The 25,797-nt window shown below is 35.8% G+C and overlaps 1 protein-coding gene across 8 annotated transcripts in view; it reads left to right on the forward strand.

Annotated features, from left to right (window-relative positions):
* DMD (dystrophin) overlaps positions 1-25,797 on the forward strand; it is a 1,320,554-nt gene that overhangs the window by 953,442 nt on the left and 341,315 nt on the right. For all 8 annotated transcript variants that reach the window (XM_075774516.1, XM_075774534.1, XM_075774546.1 and 5 more), the window contains one exon: positions 20,132-20,367. In XM_075774516.1, the coding sequence (XP_075630631.1) occupies positions 20,132-20,367 (236 nt within the window). The remainder of the gene's footprint in view (positions 1-20,131; positions 20,368-25,797) is intronic.

Genomic DNA, 25,797 nt, shown 5'->3' on the forward strand with positions numbered 1-25,797 from the left:
TTGGACCATATAGACAGAATCTAGAATATTCAGTACCAGAAGACAGTCCAGCTTCTGTCAGAATAGCATATATCAATTCAAGCAAAGCAGGTGTCTTGCTTATGACATGTTGAATCTTACTAGATAGGAACTATCATTTAATTTTAGTCATTTAGAACTGCTGTGGTTCCAATGGCAATCATTTCACTTTTCTAAAAAGGGTTAAATACTACCAGTACTTTTTTAAAACCTGTCGTACAGCAGTATCCTTGCTTTACAGGATTTTGTTCTAGGGCATGCTATAGAAATTCATGTAGTGACATGGGGGAACTGAAGGAGATGCATAATCATTTTTTGCTGTGCTGGGTCACCAAACTTGCTGTGTCAGTTTTGCATGTCAGATTCCAGCGGGAGGGAGTGTTGGCGAGTTGTGTATTTGCTGTTACAAAGGAAAGGGTAATAATGGAACAAGAGAAAGAATGCAGAGTAGTAGTGCAATAGATTCCTATATTAACTCATCTTTAGCTGAAGAATTGCAAAATTCCCACCTTACCTTACATCAGGATGTAGACTCTGAGACTCAGCAGATGGAATTATACATGCAGAAAATTAAAGCTCTGGTGTTCTATAAAGGATTAAGCAGGAAGTAAGATTGATTTCTTTCCTATTGCCAAGAGAACTTAAAATCTGAACCTGTGCTTGTAACACTAAATCAAATTTTTCTTTATTTGAGCCAATCTGCTGCAATCTCATCATTATAGGTGTATCACCATAGAACTGTAGAATTCAGAAGGGACCTGGGGAGACCTCAATTCCTCTTGCTCAAAGCACAGTCAATTAGTGCAAGTTGCTCAGGACCATGTCCAGTCAAGTTTTTAATATCTTCAAGAATGGAGACTCCGTAACCTCTCTGGGCAACCTGTTCCAGTGTTGAACCAGTCTCAGAGTAAAAAAATTTCTTCCTCTGTTTAAATAGAATTTCTAGTATATCAATTTTTTGCATGATGCCTCTCATCTGTCACTGGGCATCACTGAAGAGAGTCTGGCTCTGTCTTCTTTACTCCACCAATCAGATATTTATACACATGGATATGATCCCCCTGAGCCTTCTCTTCTCCAGGCTGAGACAGCAGGTTTCTGCGAAGATAGGAAGTGGTATGTGTTACTAAAGTATTTTTGTATTTAGTTAAAAAAAAAAAGGGGGGGGGGAAGCTTGAATGTCATGGGGTTTGTTATGCTATGCTATAAGTTCTGTAGTTATTTTAACCACTTAAAGACATTTTTATGGACTTACTTTTTTCTGTGCTGCTGATTCTCATGACCCTGCATTGATGTGCATAGAGACTCAAACTGGATATGTGAGAGCTAGCTTTAACCAAGTCTCCCAAAATCTAAACAATCTCATTAAAGGTCATTTTTAAAGAAAGATGGAAAAAGCTATTTTGGAAGGATTCTGTGAAGCAATGGTAGTCTCTCCTGTTGATAATTATTCACTTCCTGATTCTACAGGGACTTTTGTGGACATCAGAATTTAATAATATTGACATCTGTATTTGAGACCAGGGAATGAAGATGTAATTGGCTAACCTCTACTGCTCTGTCAGGTATCATTTGGTCTAGTCTGGCTACAAGGACTCAGCCAGAGGGCCTTACTAAATATACCATCTGGTGGCAGTTACAGAGGTAAAGGACCCTGTTCATAATTATTTCTAGGTCTGTGTATTATAGTTTCTTTGGCAGAAGCAGCACTAAAAAAACAGTCCTTAATATCCCACCAGTCCAGTGTGCCCTCAGGCATAATGAAAAAGAACTACTTTTCCAGCTCAGAAAATGTACTTAGCTGAAGGGTATGTCTAAAACCTTAGCAAAGATTGACTTCCAAGACAAGATGATTCAGGAAGGAAATCACACTTGCTACCTGTACTTGACCTGATAGCATGAAATTGTGTGAATGTCTCTATCCAAATATCTTGATGCATTGCTTAGCCAGCAGTTTGAAAATATTTTAAGCAGAGGAAAATGCAGTTTTGGAATGCGCAGTTACAGGAGGGACAGATTTTAACAGTATTGTTAGCATTCACATGACTTCTTTTGTACTGAAGTGCTATCACTGTATTTATTAATAAGTTAGGTAAAGTTATATAGTGCTTTGTAAATCCATGTGACTACATTGTGGGGTGAAAATTTTTGGCCACTTTCATTTAGAGCTATACTTGAAAATACAATTTCTTAAAAAGAATATGTATTTATTTTCAGTCATGCTATACTTGAAGCTAGTGAAAATTTAAAAATAAACTGCGAATGAATACAGTGGAAAATACTTTGTCAATTAATCTTACGTTTTGCATGTACAGCAAATAAAACTGTGAGCGGTACATTATATTGGTACTCTTGCAGTTTGTTTAACGTATTCAGTGAACAGTACTTTGTGTACAATTGAGTTCATTTTTTCCCCTGAATTTTTACACAAGTTTTTCTCTTTTTGTATAAAATGCCTACTCAAGTGAAACAAAAATGTATAACTGTGAAATTAAGAAAAAAAAAATAGAATGAGAGTTAGTGTCAATTACAATGGTGAAATTACTTCGGAAATTAAGTAGAATTTGTCCCTTTAAACTTTGCAAGTTATCAGTCTTATTTCGGAGCATTGTTTGTAACAGGTCTAGAAAAGATAAAGAAAAAAAAAGAATTGTTTTTGTTTTGCAAATTGTAGCAGAGTTAGAGATGCATTTGGCTGAAAGGTTTTATATGCATTGTTAGTTACTGTATATTTAATCAAAGAATTTGAAGAAAGCTAATACTGCATCACCAGAACTTGTAACACTAGCCAGCAGTTTTAGGTATCTTTCTTTGAATGCATACAATCAAAGCTGTTCTGTGCTTTCAGTATAATTTACTTTGGGAATAGGAGTCAGAGACTGCAGGCACAGACACTGGGCTTCCATGTACAGGGGAAGAAGGTTTTTCAGGATTTAGAATGAATAAGGGAGAACGGGAGAGGAATGGTGTATCAAGCCGAGTGCACTGGAAGCAAGTTGTAACATGAGGATTGTGAGCTGCAGTAGCTTCACCAGCTGATTTAACCAAAACAAAACTCATCACTTATTAGCCTGTATCAGCTGGGGTGTAGAAAAAAGATTCACAGCAGTCACCTCCAGAGTTTATAAAACCTTGAGTTTTGGGGTTTGCATTGAAAGAATGATGTTTGTGAATCTGGGGAAGCTAGTGACAACAGATTTTCATTTGCTTGTCCTTTGATTATTTAGTTGAAAAAATGCATTCTAAGGTATGTCTCCTTCTGTTTGGGAAAGTTCCGTTTGCCTCTTATTTTTCCCTGAAACAAGTCCCCACCTGCACTAAGCATGCTGCTTTGTTCTAGGCTTATAAGATCTTACAAAACAGTTTGTGAAAAAAACGCAATTGTTACTTTCTGAGTACGTGTGCTGCTGTGGCTTAATACAGCTGAAATACGTATGCACTACTTGGAATGTAATATAAGAAACGTGCTGGTGCTACTAAAAGTATACAATTCCTGAGACTGTAGCTTTTTGAGGAAAATTAGCAGCAAATAAAAGCATGTATGTGAAAATACACACCTTGATGAAATAAAATAGGATTTAAAACTAAAATCCAGGGACCTCAGAAGCTGAAAGTGCCCCTGTAATGCTAGTGTCTCTATTTTATGCATCTGGGATTTTCTTTTCATATTAAATGCATAGCTGAGTGATCTATTATTCCGTATTGCTTAGTCCTAAAAGACAGAGATGCCCGGATTGGGCATAGCAGTATCCTGCATTATGAAGACTGCCCTGTTAAGTCTCTGATATGATACTTGGTTTAATATTTTCGATGGAGATGAAGGATTCTTTGGTTTTGAAACTATAACTGTTGAAATATAGTCATTCCATGGATTTCAGAACTGGATCATGTAATGCTCCGCTGCCTTTTTAAAAACAAACAAACCATTTGTTTTTAAGAGATATTCAAGAGACAATGACAAAAATGTAAGAAACAAAATGACAACAACTAGCTTTGGGCAAAAATGCACAAAAGATTCTATTTTCTTTTTTGTAGTATTTCATAGTTAATGTGCTCTGAAGCAGTCATTGTTTATATATTATGCACAGCGCTTGAGTGAACACATATGCAGTAGTTCAGAACTGTGTTTCTCAGAATTTCCAAATGCTAGTCTTAAAAATCTTTGTGCATTTCATTATGTGCACCTGAAAAGATAACAATATATGTATTCAGAGGGTAAATTAAAAACAAATGTGCAAATCAGATATTAGGGTGTCTGTATTGTTTATAGCAGCTGGCATAGTATGATTGAGACCAAGAATACTCAAAATGATTCCTTGGGGAAGACTGAACAATCTAGGAACGTGTGCGTCTACAGTGTTTTCAAGGCTAATGCAAACGTGTTGATACTTAAAAATACATTGCGCATAACATTCGCCATTTAAAAGAACTGTGCTATCAGCTATTAAAATGCTTGTGTGGGGGACATGGTAGATACCTAATTTTGCAGAACTGTTCTCCACAGAGTTGAACAGCTAAAAAGCCACAGCCTGCATCCTTTGTGACAAGTGGTTCTACACTGAATTAGAAGGCAATGCTACTGCCAGTAGTCCGTTTTAGTCAACATTAGTTTTAGGACACCAGTAAAGATCGCTAGCATGAGACCTGTAATAGAGAGAAATATTATTTCCAATAATGTCCATGTCCAGAATTGTATAGTTTCTGATACTTGTGCATGTAGAATCTAAAGGAAATGTCTATTTTTAATATTAGTTATAATTCAGTTTAACTTTATGACAAGTTTTACTGAAACAAAATGCAAGAGAGAAAATGAACAGGGAACAATGCAGTAGGGAAGTATCATAGACAACACCTTGAGTTCTTGAATCAGTGGAGAGCAGTAAGAGTAGGCTCTTCCTTAAGTCAGCTGGCCTAACTAAGGCTGCTCACTCTCATATAATGTGGAATAGTAAAGGAATAAACTGTTGTCCTTCCTTTTCTTTTGGTTGCTTTTGGATGCAGGAATAAATAATAGTTTATATAAATAATTTTAGTTTTCTTAGTTTTGAGTCATTTTGCATTAGAGGCTTCTGTAGTAAAGAGGTTCACAGATGCTGGCCCGAGTTGGCCCTATTATGTGTATGTTGCCACATATCTAGTTTCCTCATTGTGTTCAGGAAAGAAGTTGCCTGATTATTCCATCTGATTTTCATTAAGAAGCTTTTTCGCTTCTAACACATGTGCCACATCTAACAAATAGCAATATGGCACAAAACTGAATCTGTTACCATTTGATTGGAGATTTTTCAAGGTCAGGACCCAGTTTCACAAGCAGTTCTATTTTTCAATACAGCTGACATCAGACACAAGCTGAAGACAAACTTGTCTAATAAAGCTTTCAGATTCAATTTTCTCTCTGCATATAGCTTCAGGAATCTCTGGAGGTCATTCACAGCATGTGCTGCAACACCAACAGGGAGAAGTAATGAAAAGAGTCTAGATAAAAAGCTGACACTATGCCTTCAGAGCTGCGTGAATAAAAACATAATAAGCAAGTTTATAAATGCAAACCTCTATGATTCTCAGAATTTCTATCTTGATCTTCATAGCATATCTTGATGTGAGGATTTGTTTCTGGATTATCTGACAGGTGAAAAATACATGCAAAATATACCTAAACCAAAAAACCCTATTTAAATCAAAAGAAAGAAGGTTACAATTTTATATTTAACATCCTATTTCAGGGATCTCACAGTAGGTTACTCTTTGAAAGTATGTGTGATAAACAGGTGTGACAGTACAGTTTACAAAGGAAACGCAGACTTTTTCTTTGATTTTTCAGGGCTCAGTTAATTAAATAAAAGACACTCTGAGGATTTTTCTTATACCTACGATGAAATGTAAATCAGAAAGTGAAAACAGGAGTTGGATGCTTTGCTGTTATTAAAGACAATATGGAATCTACTTTTTTATTGTATAACAAATTGTTGAAAGTGCAGTTGTCAAGATTTATGATTTAAATAAGTTTAATGCTATCATCAATCTTTCAAAGGACCGCATTCACCTGTTCCGTTTTTAAAATATGATCTGGTATTTTCTTCTGAGGAGCAGGCTTGGCAGCTTGTTTTCTTTCATTTAATTTCTTGATCAATAGTTAGTAGCAGCAGGATATACATGATTCATTTTGATTAAATCTCATGAAATATAAATGATAGCATACTGTAGAATTCATCAGACTGTTATTGATAACATACTTGGTGAGAGCACAGAACTAAGTTATAGTTGTGGTTGGTCATTTTTACATGGCTCATGTAACATGGCTCAGGAAGGAATTAAATGAATGTTTATTTTTCTCTAGGACTGTATTCAGCACACACTGCAGAATACAAAGTTAGCAGTTTTCAAGAAATCTAGCAACAACACAACTGCATCATTTTTAAAACACAAACCGAATCAAGAATTTGAATTTAGTTCATTCTGGAAGGTAGGGAAAAAGGGATTCTCATTAAGTTCCTAGCCAAAAAGTATCCATAACAAAATGACAGTTGATGCTTTTTTTCAGTCTTTCAACCTCAGTTTCTAGTTTTACATCACACATTTTTTCCATGCTTTAAACCCACTCTGACTCTCGCCCTTCTTTTTGTAACAGTAACCTGAATAATATCTGACTACCCAGATAGCATGGGCTTGCAAATAGCAGTAATTTCTTTTCTGTTTCCTTTTATATAGTAATTAGGTCTATTGACAACTACATTAAGTGAAAATATCTCTAATTTGCTAGAATAATAGAAAGTGTTAGGTCTTTCTGCACACAGTCCTCTTGACCTGTGTGCTGTTCTTTGTTCACTTGTCTTTTTGAAAGAGCAAAGCAAGCTGGCTTTTCCTCCTGAAAGGAGCAGTGCTGAGTGCCATCCTGCTCACATCCTACTGAGAAATGCAGTAGCTCTTTGACATCCTTCCTAATATTTCTGTGGTGACTGGAGCTTCCACAGAGTTAGGTCTGCTCTACAGAGAAACAGCCAACCAAAGAGTGTGAGAAAGTGCGATCGCAGATCGTGAGCAGAGTGGAGGCCACAGGGAATGAGGAACAAAGCTCGTAATTGCTTCGAACGTTTCTACTCTGGGGCATGAGAGGATGAAAGACAGACAGACTCGTTTCTTAAATGATAGAAGGCTAAAATGAGGAAAAGATGGCAAATGAAAACCTTCTCTCCTGCTCCAGCTAGAAAATCCTTTAGTCTCGCTGTTTATATAAAGCTTGTCACTGAAATATCAGGCCTCTGTCTTTGCTTGTGTCAGTGTGGAGCAGCAGGGAACACCGTGATGGAAATATGCAGGTAGAGGTTTGCATTGCTGACATTTCCCTCAACAATAGATCAGTGGTCGGATGACACTGAAGTTCCTGAAGGCAATTTTGCCTAAGGTCAAACTAAAATAGCTAGAAGAGCAATAGAGGTTAGTTTGACCTGAAAAGTAAGCATTATATGTGTTTTCATGAGAAAGCTTGACAAGTGTTTCACAAAGTAGTATGAGGCAAGATATTTTAACATTTCTGATGAAAGAACAGAAGGTGCTTGCAGTGATTTGAGGGCTTACTTCATCAAAAATAAACCGGCAGTGAGGAGGTTGTCTTCTCTAGCTTCGAACAACTGGTTTTGATTCTGCAGATTTTTTTCTAAGGATGAGGGTAGATTTGGAAATTTTTGCGTGAATACCATAATGCTGTTAAATTAGCTGATAACTAAACTTTAATATATCTCAAAGCTTCTTCAAACCTGTTCCGATTTTTTTTTTTTAAACTACATTCCATTGGCTCTTTGATATTCTTAAGAGATCACTCTGTATCTCTACAATTTTTTACACTTTTTTCTTCAGAGTTCTCCTTGGATAGGATAGCAATTTATGCCTGTTAAATCAATTTGTAGATCTTACCAAATTAGAAGAGGTGATTTTCATGAGACTGTAAAAGTTGGAGCTGCTGGCAATATCTGTTTTTCTTTATATCAGAGAACTAGCTGCCAAAATTTGGTTACATGCCAATAGCAGTACACTGGAAATGTAAATTGTTGTCATATAGATTGACATCCAATTGAAAGCTGCATACTAAATCAAGGAACTTGTTACTTTTACTGACAAAAGGAATACTGAGAGGTGCTTGCATCATTTGTGACAGATGTTGTCACAATGTTTTTAATAAGGCAAGTATGTGACAGAATTTGATGGAATACCACACTTTGGTAGTACAAAACATTCATTTTCATGAAACCTTTTGTAACAACTGCAACAACTGCTTACTCAAAAAGATTCCTATCCTTTGGAAAAAAAATAAATGCTTTCTGTAGGGGTACAAATAATGCTGCATTAAAAAAAAAAACAAAACAAAAAAAAACCAGCAACAGAAAAAAGGCTGTTTTAAAAAAATAGTGTTTGACTCCTTGAACTGAAGCTCTTCAGACTGCCCAGAAATGATGGCGTGTGTTTCTAAATACTGCAAAAATTAATTAGGGGTGCAGGAATCAGTTACTGAAAACACTTGGGGGGGGGAGGGGAGGAAAGGATAGGGAATAAATACAAACATGAAATTGTATTTCATTGTTAAAATATGAATTTAAATAAAAGCAAAAGTAATATTATTAGACACTTTCAAAAATAAAATTGCTTATTGATAGTGTCTTAATATTACCAGAGACTCCTTGTGTTGAATTTGTCTACTACTTGAAGAGATCTCAAAATATTTTCCTCAACACTTCCTTTAGTTCAAAAATTTTAAGAGCTAACCAGGTAATTTTATCCTTTTATCCTTAAAAATCCAAACATATAAGTAGTCCTCATATGGCACGAAGCAGCTCCATTGACTGTACTTTTGCACATGCAGGTTATTACTATGTTTTACAGATAAATTAGTTTTAAATTGGTTGTCAGTATCATGGATCTCTTTGAGATTCAATGCGTTACTGCAGTATAAAGTTTGCAGCATTTCTGTTCCCCAAAAGACTGACTCCCTTGATGTAGTGCCTTCTTAAGGCTTCCTTTCAAAGTTCTCATGAAAAAGGTTAAAATGTTTATGTCTGTAAAGAAGGGAAATCTTTATTTCATGATTGATTAAGAAAAAAGCCCATGTATCATCCTGAAACATGAAAACTAATATGCATGGAATGCTCTCAACTGTTTTATTTGTTGTTAAGTGTAAAACTCTTTATCCGAGATTAAAGTATTTGTAACAGGCCACCATGAATGACTGTATATAGTCAAAAGTTTGTATTTATCTTATGAAGAAAATAAGAATTTTGTCCAAAATTTCCATGTGATAATCCATGCAGTAAATATCCAAATCATTTAATATACAGTATGATTTCGCCTTACTTTATGCAAACCAGTATATGCAGTCCGAGGTTCAGTAACCTCTCTGGGCAGGTGTGGAATATTCTACATGGAAGATTACACCAAGTGAGAAACTAAAACTAGCAGAAGAGAATTTGAGTCACATCCATAATAAGAAATCATATTTTTTAGATATTACCTATTCATTTTAATTGAAACACTGTGAATTCCCTACTTCAAGAAGTTTTTCTTTTTTGCCTTTTAAAATGTATGTCACGAGAGCCTAAGGGAAGACTCAAATCAGTAATGATGATAGAGGATACGGCCCACAGGCAAGCCAGAAAAAATGTGTTTCTCTCAGATGTGGCTTTCCTGGCACTTCAAATCACAATTAAGAAATAAGACAATATTGTTCAGCGGGGGGACGGACGGGACGACACGGATGACAACGACACACAAACATTTTTGATTATTTTTGCTTTTGTTACAATAAAGAAGAGATATTAGCCTTAACATACTTTCAGTTTGTATTGTGCCAGTATCTCAGCACTTCAATCAACTTGTACATTTGTAACAAAAAACACTAACGGTATAAAAAAAATATTATTTTTGCTGTAGCAGAAATATTGGTGGCAATGTTGCAGATATTTGTTCAGCTAACCTTTAACTACTGAACAGAGAGGAACAACAAAATCAATCATGTTTTATACATAGTTTGCATAAACAAGAAAGTTTATATAAGAGGGAGATTTTTAAATCTTAATCATTAAATTGAATATACTGGGGTTTGTTTTTTGTTTGGTTTGTGGTTTGTTGTTCCCTGCCCTACCCCCAATCTGGACTATTTTTAAAGCGTTATCTCAGTACCGTAATGAGTATCCAGTGGTGACACTGTATAATTTCAGAATATTGTTTTCACCTAGCTTTTTAACTATGTGTTGATAGTTAAATTAGCCGTGGTGGTGTAATCAGTGATAGTGCTATAAACTGAATCTAGAACCACCATGTAGCTAGTATATGAAAGGTTCTCGTGATGCCCTTTTATTTTTGTTTTGTTTTGTTTTGGTGTCTGCTTAATTCTTACATTGACTAAAAGTGATCCATTTATACCCTAGCCTTTTGCTTTTCAATTTTTAGTGGGCCCATCAATTATGTTGAACTTTGCTTAAGGAAAGGTTCACAGGGAATACCATGACAATGCTATTTTACTGAAAGGAGACTGAACTTTGGAGCAGTTTATCTTTCAGAAAGGTTTGAATAGAACAATAGGTCCAAACAGAGCAAGAGTTGTTAATGCTACATCAGTTTAAAGATACATATTACAATCTTCAATTGGTTTTATACTTCCTGCTCAAGTCACAGTTTAATTAGGATAGGGTACTGGAGATTTAAATCTTTTTCCCCCACATGTAGAGCAGTCAGTGGAATGTTTACATACACTGTGCCAGGATTATTTCTATGTATTGTCTTCAGTCTTAACTGCTTCGTTCCCAAAGCATTTGCTGTCCTCACATTATTTCTTATTTGGCTTTCAGAGAGTGTTTGGAACTGAGAATATAGCTTTACAGGATGGCAGAATGGTTGAGGTTGGTAGGGACTTCGGGAACTCATCTGGTCCAACCCCCCTACTCAGGCAGGATGACCTAGAGGAGGCTGCCCAGTATCATGTCCAGGCGACTTTTGAGTATCTCCAAGGATGGAGACTCCACATGCTCTTTGGGCCACCTGTGCCAGGGCTCAGTCACCCTCACAGTCAAAAAGCATTTCCTGACATTCAGCGGGAAACTCCTGTGTTTCAGTTTGTGCCCACTGCCTCTTGTGGTCCATCAAAGTTTAAAGCAAGTGGTCTTGCAATGACTTCTGCCAACTCCCCCACCACTCCCCCACCTGATGCATCCCATCGGGGCTCATGGACTTCTGTATATCCAGTTTGCTGAGGCATTCTCCAACCTGATTCTCTTCCACACAGGGTAATTTTTTAAAACTCTTAACTTCTGTACATGGAGTTTATCTTGAAGTGCCTCAAGCGATGGCAGTATTCTCATCAAATAAATCATTAACATTCCACTTCTAAGTATCTTGCATACAGAGAAAGTATTTGCAGAAGCTCTTCTCAATAACAGGACATAATCTTAAATTTTTGCTATGCAACTCTAAGTTAACTTCACCTTAATGTTACATACATTATGATGCACACAAGCCTACTTATATGATCTATATCCCTGAAATTCTTAGTGTGTCATAAAGTCTACCTATTTTTTTGACATATGTTCTTATTCCCATTGCAATCCAGTGTTTGTGAAAGCAAGAGCTTTTCTTTACGCTGAGTGAAAGACATATCCAAACATCTTTCTGTGTGTTTGGAGAAATTTGGAAAAATGCATTGTACAATAAATAGCTTAGTCACACGTCTACATATGAAAAGGAAGACAGCAAGAAAATTCTACCAGATCTCCCCTATGACAGAGAAAGATAAGCCTGAGAAAGCTGACACTTAACTTTCTACTTTATATTTAAAGTTATGATGCTATTTATTAATCTAATAATAGTAACATATCAGAAACCATGATTTTTATGGTTATTTTTCATATCTAGCAGTACACATTCACTTGTAAATCTTTTTCTTTCCTCCTAGCAGTTTTTAGCCTTGACTTTCTACTTTCTTTTGAATCTCTAAGAATTATGGGGTCTTTAGTTTTGATCCCTCTATTCATCCCACTGCACAGACTATTTTAGATTTAAAATTTAACTAATAATCCCATAAACTATCAGCTTCTTTTTTTTATTTGTATTAATCTAAATGATATATAATCCATAATCACTTGTTAGAAATCATTAAGAGCTTCTTGAATATAAAGGAAGTCTAGGCACTTAACTTATATTTTGAATTGATGACAATAGCACATGCAAATATACCCTAAGTGTTCCTGAAATCAAGTACTGTTACCCATTTATACTCTATAAAAATTACTATCTATGAAATATCCATGATACAGTTACTAAGTAATTTTTCTAGGAATTGTTTTTACAAAATATTCAAGGCTAAGACAATGAGACATTGATCAATCTGACATTGGTGTTTTATTCAAATAGAAAAAGATTCACTTTGAAACATGTTTTTTGTCTTTAAAAGCTGATTAAAATGTTAAGAAAATGTTAGCTTACAGATACAATGCTGATAAGGATGCGTATTTTCCACATTTAGAGTCATGAGTGGAATTTTGTTGGCAATAATTTTTTGATCAACATAAAGACCTTATTCTGAGTTCAGATAACCAGAAAACCCCCATCCTTGCTTTCAAATTTGAAACTTGGATGTTTTTGGTTTTTGTGTTTTTTTAATAAATTGATATAATTTATTTTAGTTAATCAGAGCTGTGTTTCCCACTGTAATTCTATTACTTTTCTTTCAGAACTCCTTTGTGACCCAGAACACCTGGCAGGTAGCTGTAGCCCTCTCTGCAAAATGTGTTATTGGCAATGAGCACCTTGCATGGAAGGGTTGTAGTGCAGGGAAGAACTTAATGTGCTCTTAACTTTGAAGGACAGAGGGAGATGAGACCATTCATTTATCACTGGGACAAGTCTAAGGAATGAATCAGTCTCAGAACCATCTTCCCAGATCTCTCTCAGGGAAGCCTGCTTGGAATTTAAGAATATGAGTGTGGGTGCTCAAACCCTGTAGAAAATTAGCTGCAATGACACAGCATAAGAGAAAAATCAAAGGAAAAAATACACTTTAGTAGTTGACAGATCTTCACCTGTGTGCTATTGCAGACTAGTTGTTCCCAATCAAGTTCACAAGGCTGAAGTGCTGTTAAGATGAGACTGAGGCTTCCCGTGAAATAAGCAAAACCTGCCTGGTGTGCCACCTCCAAATCAGTGAACTGCTGGTTTTCCCACAGTGGGAATGCTTATTTGGCCTGTCACTAGAGGAGGCAACGTTGCTTGTGTTAAAATAACAAATTCATTGAGCGATGTTGTCTGTGTATATGCTAAAGGGTACAGGTATTCTTCCTCTATTTTCCTCAGTAAGTAAAACTCAGCTGGGTTTCCTTAAGTAAAACAGAAATGAAGTTTAGTGAGTGAGTGAGTTTCTTCATTGTATAAAGGATTTAAGGCTGGCATATGCCTTAATTGGTACCGCTAACCGTGGAACTAAATCCCCGGGCTAGACGTGCAAATTGAATTAAAATCTGCATCCAGTTACTGTGTTATTTCTTCTTTGTCAAAAAGCTTTGACCTCATAGATACAGTTACCTTACATAATTAAAACTTCAACACTACTTAAAACATTCAGAAGGATGGTTAGGAACATTCCTGTGAACTGAGTCAGTTCTGCTTAAGGACTTTGGCTTGAAAGGAGGTTTTGGAAGGGGTTTGAAGCTTTTGGGAGCGTTGTCATTCTTCCTGTTTGTTCTGTTGCTGTTCAGTACCTAAATAAGGAGTTTAATTTGTTCTGAGTTGTCAGTTTGACCCTCTCTTGAAACACAACACTGAAATAAGCAGAATAAAAGAAGGGGAAAAAAACGTTTTCCTGCAGTTTACTTCAATCTGCTTTTCTTATTTCTGCCTTTAGTATTTGAATTTCAATTTTATGACACATTCCTATTATTCTCACTCTTAAAGTATAACATGACACATTATTTTTAAGATGCAAATATTACCAATATACTCTTGACTTTCATCCAGTGTATTTCAAGGTTCAAGAACAAGTTGAAAATCGCACCTAGTTCAGAGTATTTTTGGATTGTTTTTCAGCTTTTTGTTAGACATTTTATTTTTGTGTTTTATTTTTCTGCTATTATTTTTCTATGTTCTTACCTTCTTTGTTGAACAGCAGAAAGTGCTAAGTTACCTTAAAAGCTACAGGATGGTGTGGTTTAATATATTAAATTCTAATTGTCCTTTTGGTTTTGTGGTTTATCATATCACAGGAGTGAACTGATAATAACCTTTAAATAAGTTGAAAGATTAAGTCCTTAATTGTATTTCTGATGTGTTGCAGTAGGATAGAATTTGCTACTGAGATATTTGGGAGGAAAAAAAAAATAAAAATCTAGGTTTGCATTTATAAATTAATTGTAATGGAGAAAAAAAATCCCAAATCAACAAACTATCCCCTTTGAGTCACAGAAACTGTCAGTGCAGTTCTGGATAAATTGTTTCAGAATGAGAACTGTTGCTACATACTGTGTGATTAATGTTGATTTATATTTCTCTATTAATTTTAATTGATCATTTATATGCTTCTTTTGAATGAACTATGTCATATCTGTGCAAGTGAAAGAAAGAGAAATAAGGGACAGATGTACTGTTTCAAGTGGTATTTTTGTTCTGAGAGGAGATAAATGTTGGAAGAGAAACATACTGTGCAACCACTTTCTAAAGGTAATTGCTGTAAATACTTTGATAACTCAAATGTTTTAGCTGCTCAGTCAAAGTGGAACAGATTATTACCATCCTCAGTAGCAGTAGATAACGCATCTTGAAGCTTTTACAGGAGATATACTGGGCAGTGCACTTCTGCTAGTACCTTACAGTCCTCTCTGTAGTATGTCAAGTTTCTTGATGCAAAAGAACTGCATCAAAGGGATAAAAAAACCCTAAGCCAAAATCCAGAGCAGTAAACGCACGAACATTAGAAGATTAGGAATACCCTTTTCTGGAATAGCTGCCACTAGAGGGAAAATAAGCAAACAAACAAATAAATATGAATTAGCAAACTCTTGAGTGTATAGTCAGGCCAAAATATGTGAGATGCTAAGAGATGCCAAGCAGTCTTATCCGACATCCTGAGTCTACTTATGGAGGCTCTGTAGAGTCCGAGTTTAGAAAGTTTTTCTTCAATTTACCTGAAATACTGATGAGAGTAGAAATTTCCTCTGAGATAAGACAACATCTGTTTAACTTATGTGAATGCCAAACTAAGCAACTGTTTTCCTGTTGTCTAAGAATCTCTGAAGTCACAGAGGAAATACAAGGCCTTTACATGAACTTTAGGCCAGATGGAAGTGGACCTAAGCATCCATCTCTTGGTAAAGACGAGAAGTCAACACTTACACATACTTTTCACACTTAACTGCTTTGGTAAAGTTCTGGAATGAAACACTTGACTATGTTTTTCAGTAATTGCATGTGTCTTGACCGTGACATGCAATACGTCACTGCAAATAATGGGCCTTGCTCTGGATCACTTTAACCTACAGTATTATGGAGGAGAGGGTGAAATGAGATGACAGTTTGGAATTGTTACAGGAAATCACGACTGATCTGTGGAATTGAATTCCCATCCAAGGGTGAGACAATATAGACAATTCTGTGAATTTATGTCCTGAGTATATAATTTTCTCTAGGTGTCAGACAGGTTTTTAATATCCAGCTTGGAGAGAGGAAGGCATAAAAACATATCAAACATAGAAAGCTTTGAAGGACAACATTAAAACAAACAAAGTAAAAATAAGCACAATACTTTGAAATCTATAGAAAGCTATGGTATATTTTGTTTTCATTAGTTATTCCTAGTTGGTGCTGTTTGTCACGCGTTTTTTTGTCCTTCAGGCAATTAAGTGACATTCATCAGAGACAGACATACTCAAAGACTTCTCTGCCATTTTCTCCCCCTGCTGAACAAAGACAAAAAATTCAATAGCCTTCTGGTTGTAAACATTAAAAAAGTACAACCAAGACATTCCCTTTAAGCTGCAATTACTGTATTGGCAGAAAACCTCTGTACATAATTCTGACGATATTAATGATTATTCTGTGACTCTTTTTGAATTCGCCTTACTTTCTGGACAGAGCAATGAAAACAGAGAAAATGGTGACTAATATTTTGTTTTCTCAGTCATTTTCTGGGAGTTATTTCAGACCACTGAAGTTTGTAAGCTCTAAATGCCAACTGCGTTAAACTGAGTAACTACTAACAACACTTTTTTTTTTTTTAATGTTGACATTCTTTTCTAGTTTCAATGTACATTAATAACTGAGCAAAATAACAAGTGAATCAACAAATGAAATTTGTAGATTGTAGTTCTTGTAGATTTGTTGATTGTAGTTCTTGTTTGTACATGTATGAAAAGTAACTCTATTGTAAGTTCCTTTTGTCTTAAAATAACGTTGTGTAGTTTCATTTCTCATTGCCTTGCATATCTTAATACAGTGTTCCCTCCTTCACTATTCCTGCTTGATGTGTAGCTTTGGTTTAAATGTTACCTTTGTTTGATGGCCCAAAGTTGGCAACTGTGTGGGCCCCATCCATTTTTTTGGAGCCATTCATGATCCGCCACTGTGTGGAAGATGATGATCTTTCCTCCCCTTTTCTCGTCCCCTGCAGCTGTAGTTGCTAAACTCACTGCTTTGTCTGCTGACATCCAAAGGAAGGCTGTGGTGAGAAGGATGGGAGACATAATAGCTGCTACCACCAAAGTATGAAAGTGTGGTGCCTAATAGTGTTATGCTGCTCTCTAGCCAGCACAGGAGGAAACTCTGGGGTGCTAAGCACCATTCACTATTTAAACACCTGTTTCCCATCTCCTCCACAACAGGGTGTGAGGTCTGGGTGGAGGGGGCATGAATCCAAAGACTCAAACTTTGAACCATGAGTTGGAACTTGTTGCTTTAGGTAACGAGCTGAGTCCTCTGCTAAAAGCTGTAAACTCAAGCAGTTGTGTCCATCAGTGAATAACAGGTTCAGTACTTTGATTTCTGATCACTGAATGCCCTCCCTGTTATCTTGGCTAACAGCTATGGCCAAAGTGGTATATAAGAACTTAAAAATGGTTAAAAACTTCCCTGCGTCAGGAGTCATTTTGTGGGACTATCTAATCACAGCATCATATAGTGGTTGAGATTGGAAAGCACCTCTGGAGCTCATCTGGTCCAACCCCCCTACTCAGGTAGGATGACCTAGAGGAGGCTGCCCAGGATCATGTCCAGGTGACACTTGAGTATCTCCAAGGATGGAGACTCCACATCCTCTTTGGGCCACCTGTGCCAGGGCTTAGTCGCCCTCACAGTCAAAAAGTGTTTCCTGATGTTCAGAGGGAGCCTCCTGTGTTTCAGTTTGTGCCCACTGCCTCTTGTCTTGTCACAGGGCACCACTGGAAAGAGCCTGGCTCTGTCCTCTTTCACCCCCCCTTCAGGTATTTATACAAATTGATGAGATTTCTCCCGAGTCTTCTGTTTTCTAGGCTAAGCAGTCCCAGCTCCCTCAGGCTTACCTCATATGAGAGATGCTTCAGTGCCTTAATCATCTTTGTGGCCCTTCACTGGACTCTCTCCAGCAGCTCCCTAGCTGTCTTGTACTGGGGAGCCCAGAACTGGACACAGTATTCCAGGTGTGGCCTCACCAGTACTGAGTAGGACTAATCTCTGCTTTGTTTGCATAATTTAGATAAAAAGAAATAGAATAGGGCAGAAAACATCTGGAGTAATTTCAAGTGATGAAAGAAAACCTGATGAATATAGATTATTATTAATTATTCACATCTGTGTGTAAAAAATAAATAAAAAAAAGAAATAAAAGGATGAAGGAAAGAGATCCTTTAGATTTATGTTTTGCTTTTCATATTAAAAGCTGCTAATCTTTAACTATACAAGATACTCTGTTATAGCAAATAGTATGATGTTACAAAAAAGCCCTTAGAAATCTCTTTCCATATCAGAAAAAAATATATCCATTTTCTCATCTGTTTTTGCGATTTTAATTAAAAACTTGCGTTGTTAGAACAGCCTTTTACAATAATTAATTTACTTCATAGTTATCCATGGGTATGTGATTTTAAAGTACAGAAAGGAAGAGTATAAGGATTGCACTTCAGAAATGCAAAATGATATGGATGGGTGGATAAATATATTTAATTGCAGTGTCATTAAAAATCATCGTTTGCAGGAGTCACTTTTGGTATCACAATATTGCCATTTATTCAGGCTAGATAAATAATGTATATGTTAGTTGATTTGGTAAATTGTTTGTAATCATACAGTATTTTTAATGCTGACAGCATCTTACGGTGCTTTTACAGTGACAGTCATTTAGATGCCTGTGCGCAGCTTTTTCCCTTTCTGCAGTGCTGAAGAGGGTCACTGATTCCCCAGTGAAGTAACTCAAAACTTTTCTCATTAGTGAAAAATAGCTGCTAAATTCCTTGGCAAGATCAGTTAATGTTACTGATTATTTTAATGTTTCAAGTGGTTTTATGGACAAACTGTTGAAGCCTCACCTGCTACTTGTGTTTTCAGACTTCAGACAGAGTTTGCTGAAATGGCATGAATGTCAATGGAGAAAACCATTAGACTCTCAGAAGTACTGGAAAGCAAAAAAACCCCTTACTGTGCACGGGTGACTCTGTTGTGGATTGGGTTTGTTTGGGGTTTTTTTTCTCTGTTAAAGACCAGATACTCCACAGGAAGAGTGCAGGAAATCGGTTTTCTTTATGCTGTAAGGAGACTGGGAAAAATGCAAACAAACATCTTGGTCCTTTAGAAATTTATATTTGGTTTTCAATAACCATATTTTGCAGTTCAGTGTTAGAAAATGTAGGGCATGCTCCACACAGCTTTATTTCAGCTTTCCTGGTTTAGCTATTGTGTTGTTTAGGCAGTTGATTCAGATAAGAGATTCTGTAACTACTCTAAAAGGTAGGTATTTAGACTTTCCCTTTTCTAATGGTTTAGCACCTCAGTGAAGCAACACCACATGTTCTTGTGTTTTCCCTATTTTATATTTTTCCCGTTTGGCTGGACTTTTTAAAAAATGAGAAAAAGTTAACCAAATACAAGTCAGTGTAGCCTCATCTGCCATAATATTGTGCATGATTAATTGCTTTTGCATGATTAACTGGAGGGCAAAAAAATAGACAAACATTTTGTAGCCACCTATTTGTAAATAACAAAAATCAAGAAGTAAAAATCGGCCTTGAAATTCTGAATGATCTCATGTTACATGTCTCTCTGTTCAATGGTAGCTATCTGTGGCACCTCTCGTCATTTTTGACTGCAGAGAAAGATACTGTGCTTTGGTGTTGGGTACTTCCCCAATCCAAGCAGTGAATAATTAATATATTATTTAAAACACAGCTAATAGAGCAAGAAAGGACACAAAGGAGAAGACGTGACCATTTTCTCCAAATAGAAGGAAAAATGTGCACAAATATCCAAATAATAGCCCATAATATTTTCAAGTTACAAGGAGGAAAAAATGAAGTCAGCCAAGGCTGAATTTCTTGTTGTGTAAGCTCCCGTACTGGTCACAGAACCTATGGGAAATACTTGCTGGTAACAGCAAGTGAGAAGATTTTTGGGGAGACAAATTCACAGCTACTGAGTGACTGGAGACCATGGAAAAAAAATGTGGTTCTAGATACATGGTCATATTATATATTTACATACATATATTACATTAGATATCACAACCAACCTTTTTTTCAATCTGCTTCCAGCCTCAACACATCTGACCACACTACCAGATTTTGGAAGATGACTCATGTATAGCAATGCTTCAGTGACCTTGAGTGAGGGGTTCTTATTACACTGAGATCTTTGCTAGTGTTACTAAGTCCCACTGGTCTTTTAAGGATGAAATTTGAATATGCTGAGAATGCGGAATGTTAAGCATACACTGTAATAGAAATACTGTGGAAAAATGCATTCATATATTCTTTTAGTTTTAATTTTTATATTTCCAGTAGACATAACATCAAGAAACGAGCTTATTTCTGTGTTACCTTTTCTACTGCATAAATTCTGTTACCGAAATAAACATTTATCTTAGTTCATTTATTCAGTAATTTTAGCATTTTTTTTCTTTCAGTAACTTCTGGTGAAACTGTTGCTGTGGATACACAAACCAGGGTAACCAAGGAAACCACCACCTTCAAACCAGAAATGCCATCTTCGGTGCTTTTGGAGGTTCCAGCCTTGGCTGACTTCAATAAGGCATGGGCAGAACTCACTGACTGGCTTTCTCATCTGGATCGAGAGATAAAATCTCAGAAAGTGATAGTAGGTGACCTTGATGATATCAACGACATGATCATCAAACAAAAGGTATGAGAAACACTGATTTTTCAAGTTGAAAGCCTCATGATCTTTATTCTGTATTAAATCATTTCAACAAGAAACACAGGAGAGATGATAGGCTGCAATACATGCAATTGTTACTTAAGCTGCTTTATCCCATAAACACGATTATTGGATTAAATGTTAAGATAATTAATTGAGGGGAAAAAAAGAGTATTTAATAATTTCTCTGGTATTTGAGGCAGATCTCTTCATCTTTCTATTGCTTGTGCTGATTGTGTTGTAAGAGTATGCATGCCAACAGTTGAAATAAAAACCTCATGAAAAAGAAGGAATTGCATAGTGAGCTCCAGGTTGCCACAAGGAAAGATATCCTGTTTCATACCTTCTCTTATGTTGCTTCTTTAATAACTTTCTGAAAAGCTTATATCCTACTGCTGTTAGATTATGAAAAGCTCCTCAGTTGTCTTAAAGAAAAGCACAGCTCATTAATGCAAGTGTTTTGTCAGCAAAACTGCATCAGTGTTACTTATCTTTGAAAACAGAGAAAAATATGGAAATATATGTGAAAGGGAAAAAAAAGACTAAGCTTTAACTTCAGCTTCTCAGTAGCAATAAAAGTAATTTGGTATTATACAGCTTGAAAGTAATTACCTGCCTTCTAGATTTAACATTGCTCAATATAAAAGATTTGGCTTGCCTGTGCAAAACTTTTCAGTGTTAAATTTCCACTCAGTTCAGTTCTAAACTGAGTTTAGGACTTTCTAATATAGGATACTCTTCTGCTTCCTCCTTCTCCTAATAAAAATCTGATATATTGTAAGGAAGATATTGACGTTCTTTCTCTTTGCTTAAGTTAAAAAGAGAGGGAGAAACAATGGACACATTTTGCCTAGCATCTGTACTAAGCAGTTTTATAACACTATGTATATTAAAATATGCAGATGTCTCATAGAGTTCATTCTGCTTGTTTTCTTATATTTCCCTTTTTTCCCCCATGGTTTAAACTTTCTGGGTTTGAGACTTTTGTTTTGCTTTACCTTCTACATTAGTAAAATATTTGTTTCATCTTGATTAATGATCACAATATTATATAGTGTTTTATTAATTAAAATATTTTTAAAATAGCAGGAGTATATTTTAATAATAAGTGATAATTGCAGTATCACCTATACAGGACACTAGATTAAAATAGGTGTTATGTCATCTGAAAAGGTTGAGGTCCAAAGAAGTCCTGTTTGCACATTATCTTTTAATCTCTTTCAGAATTGTTTTGTTTTTATAATTTTATGTTGTCATATACTTGGTTCAGAATTATGTAGTTTTCTTACTTATGCCTCATTTTAGCGTATTATTCTGGCAGGCAAAATCAATAGCTTGCTTCCTTCCGTAGATCTCTTTTACTCAAGGCTAAAATATTTTAGCTGGTTAAGTCGGCACTCTTGCAGTCTTCCTCTCACTTATGTTCCTGGCTGAGTAGCCCTGTCTCTTTTTTTGATCCCATGCTGCGCTGGTAACAAAACCAGCAGGAAAACTCTTTTTTGTTGTGTTTACCTCTCTAATTGGCTGTGCAACAGAATGTGACATTTAATGTATTCTCTGATGAAATGGAAGAATCAATGTCTAAATATAGACTGGAGTTCTGTTAACTGGCTCCCTCTTCTCTAGTAATCATCTTAATTTCACTTAATAAGTGGAAATGAATGTCATGAAATTTTGATTCTCTTCCTAAATCTATCACTGGATTATTAGGTGAGATTAGCAAACAGAATTTTCAAAACTGACAAAGAATTTTAGGTTTCTCAAAAAAACCCCCTACCCTTGCTTTCTATTGTGTAGAGTGTCTGCAGCAGTATGGGAGGTGATGAAGTTGGACATGTGGCTATTTGGCTCTTCTGAAAAATCAGGCCAGATACAATCCAAGTTGGAAATCCAAAAGTAGATTTGTATATTCTGTAAAAGATCATAGTCATACCTCTCCTGTGGTTGTGATTTAAAAGTCATTGAAAGTCACATTTTTGCATTGTGCTCTATTTGGAGAGTTTGTTGCACCTCTAGAGGGACCTCAGTAAGCTTAAATAGAACTTCTCTCTTAGTAGGTTGACCCTTTTTTTTTCTTAATTCAGTTTTTCAACTGGTAAAGTACCATCTTAACACAGCTGACTACTTCCCTTATTAAAATACTTCATTATAAAGATACATACTCCATGAAAGATGTTTTATTATAATGCATCTCTAGTTACCCAGAATTTAGAACACTTCAAACTGCTAGTCCTATTGGTGTGCTACCGACCTCTTGTTGTTTTGGGGTTTTGTTTCCATTTCATATTTCTTTCAAAACAGAGCGCCACATTTCTAATAAGAAATTGAAATGTCAAAGCAGACATTTTAAAAGCAAAGAAATCCCATATCCTAGCAATGTATGTAGCAGGACATTTTCCAAATAACCCAAGTAAAAACAAGTGACCTTAAGTTGTCCTTTCTTTCACAGCAGCATGTAATGTTGAAGCTAAGTCTCTGAGGGCATTTTGGTTAAGTTCATTTCAATCTGTTTGTGTCACAAGATCAAAGCCACTAACTCTAGCTTATTTTTCCTCCATAAAAGTTTAAGACATCATTACCCCCCACTCAAGCTTTGCTTGAATGTGATCACAGTGAATTGGCACTCTTGCGTGAAGAGAATGTACAAAGGTTAATTGCGGAACAAAAGAAACAAAAAACAACAACTATTCTAAAAAAGACTCGTTTTAGTGGCAGCTTCCCTTTAATGAAAGAAACAATACAACTTAAATTCTCCTAAGTGGTGCACATACTATGTAGTAAAAGGAGTATACTAAAAGAGTAGTGCAATGGCTATTAATTTCAAACATCTACAGGTAATCTTTCTGTCAAATGTGTGGTATACATTTCTTTCAAGCAAATACATTACATATTTTAGTCATCTATGATTATATATATCTTGTTAAATTCTGTATAATTAAACTAAAAGACACTAAAAAGTTTGTAGTAAAGACATTTAATATTAGCATCACTGTCATCCATATTTTCATCAGAGGAAAATTATTACTATATTTTATTCATCTGCTTGAAGATTGATGTTTTGCAGGATTTGATCATCAAAGAAATAAATGTAAGGCAGGCTGACAAGAGACTCATATGTTGTTTCTTTAGACAACCTTCATCTGCAAATAAAGTTCACAGGAAATATTGAGAATATATAATATGCCAAGATGTAAGTAGCTGAGGGACATAACAGAATGCAGTTTACACTGTTGCTTCATTTCACTGTCCTTACTTCAAAACAATCCAGATGTCTTTGGAACTAGATGATCTTTAAGGTCCCTTCCAACCCAAACCATTCTATGATTCTATGATTCTATATTTGAAGGTCAGGTCGGGATTCTTCATAAAATAGATAATTGTGGACAGAGGAACAGGGTGATAAACTACATTTTGCTACATTATGGAGAAATAGAAACCTGTTCTTACTTAAGACACTAACAAGCCTTTCCTCAGAAACAGTGTTTTGGCATCATTGTGTTTTGAGGAAGGTTTGCAGTAGGAATAGATTTCTGCTAAAAGCTGTGACCCATGGAGGCTGTGCAAAGCTTGAAGATAATTAACAATGCCATTCGAAGAGATAAAATACTATAAACTCCTTAAAATTCGAATTCTGTCCATGGATTTTGCCAAGGCATTCTGTCCATCCAAACTTTTTGTAACGTGTTATTGAAAATATTGCTTTCAGTTTTACTGGATGAAAATAGATTTAGTAAAAAGTATTATAATAATAAGTACTATTACTAATGACTTTGACTGCAAACAATTTTCAGTGCCTACTTTTACTCATTGGTTCTGAGACTACAGGTTGAATCTGCGCTGTTAGGTGCAGTGGAAGACATTCATCTGAAAAAAGTATTTATGTAGAACAAGACCTACAGCCAAGCTAGTTACTGAGACTTTTAAGCAAAGCAGAGGAAAAGGTACTTTTAGGTAATGATTTGTGTCATCCTAAAGTAGTCATCCAAAAAGATTCAGTTAATATATTTATACTCAATTAATTTGTCACTATTCAAAAAGTAGGTTTGATCTTCTGTCAATTAGAGAAGTAAACAAAATTGGAATGAAGAGATTGTTTTCACTATTAATTACCGAATTGATTTTTCAATAGCTGAGGATCTTGTGCAGCTGATGATAGTAAAATAACTCTTAAGGAAAAATATTGGATTATAAACTGTGCAATTAACAGACTTCAGATGAAAGAGTGGGCTTAACTGACATTCCCCTTATTTGAGGATTTTTTACCTATCCTTTCCCATGGTTACATACTATCCATTTTAGTACACAACTTTATAATTATATGTGCATTTTTGTATGCATCCTTACAATCAATATTCTGATAGATCAGAAGAATGGGAAGTTTTTCTGTCAAAACTGTTTTCCAACATATTTTTTTGTGGAAATGAAAATACATTTTTCCAATTTTATATCTTGTTCTTACAGAAGCCACTGTAATTGCCAAATTAAAATCTGTAGTTCTGTATTACGGGGTGTGAGTCAGTGTACTCTAAATATGCCCATGTTGAATGAAAACTTTTAGTTACAGCCAGAGGCATTTGTGTCTGTCCATATAATTTATATCAGAAGTGTAAGCTACAGATAAAGTGAAGTCCTCAACCTTTTGGATAGTGTACTTCAGGTTCAACAGAGGTGTGAAGAAGTTTCACATTAGTGACATATGCATGAAAGGAGCCATGTAACACACATTCAAATAATGTACTGTTGAAGAACATCATAGAAGATTTTACACTTGGGACTGAGTGTTTTCCAGTTTAGTATTCTGAAGTGCTTAAAGGGAGGCGTTTGCTAGTCCAGAATCAAAGTATGGTGCCAGTAAGCTGGGAGCTGCCATTCACACTTTCAGAATCAATCTTCAGGAGCATATTTGACCCAACTCTCTGTGCTGTCATGCTGCTTTGATGGTTGTTTTCAAAGCTTCACATTCTCTAGGATCTTCTATTTCCATATGAAAACACAGCTGCAGATGTTCCCTGGGGCACTGCTGGATCAGGATCAGCTAGCTCCCAAAGCAGGGCTGGAGCAGAAACTGATTCTGCAGCATGTTGGAGGCTTCATTGGGAATTTTGTGCACCTCCTTGGACAGCAGAACCCTACACATGACTTTATGGCTTAAATGGTTGCAAAAACCTCCTTTACCTGTATGAATTTCACCATTGGATATATTTGCTCAGGAAACTACTGTAATTATTTTATGTATATTTCAGAGTGTTATTGTTCTATTTAACATGGGATATCTAGGAGAATTCTCATTTTATACCGTGTCATGCTGTTAGACTTTTAAAATTAATTCTAATTTTTGACAAGTACCAGAAAGCTGTTTTCAGGTTTTGAAGTGAATAAAAAAACCTAATAAATGAACAGATTTCTAAATATATT

The sequence above is a fragment of the Balearica regulorum genome, chromosome 1 (genome assembly GCF_011004875.1).
Source record: "Balearica regulorum gibbericeps isolate bBalReg1 chromosome 1, bBalReg1.pri, whole genome shotgun sequence".
Lineage (NCBI taxonomy): Eukaryota > Metazoa > Chordata > Aves > Gruiformes > Gruidae > Balearica > Balearica regulorum.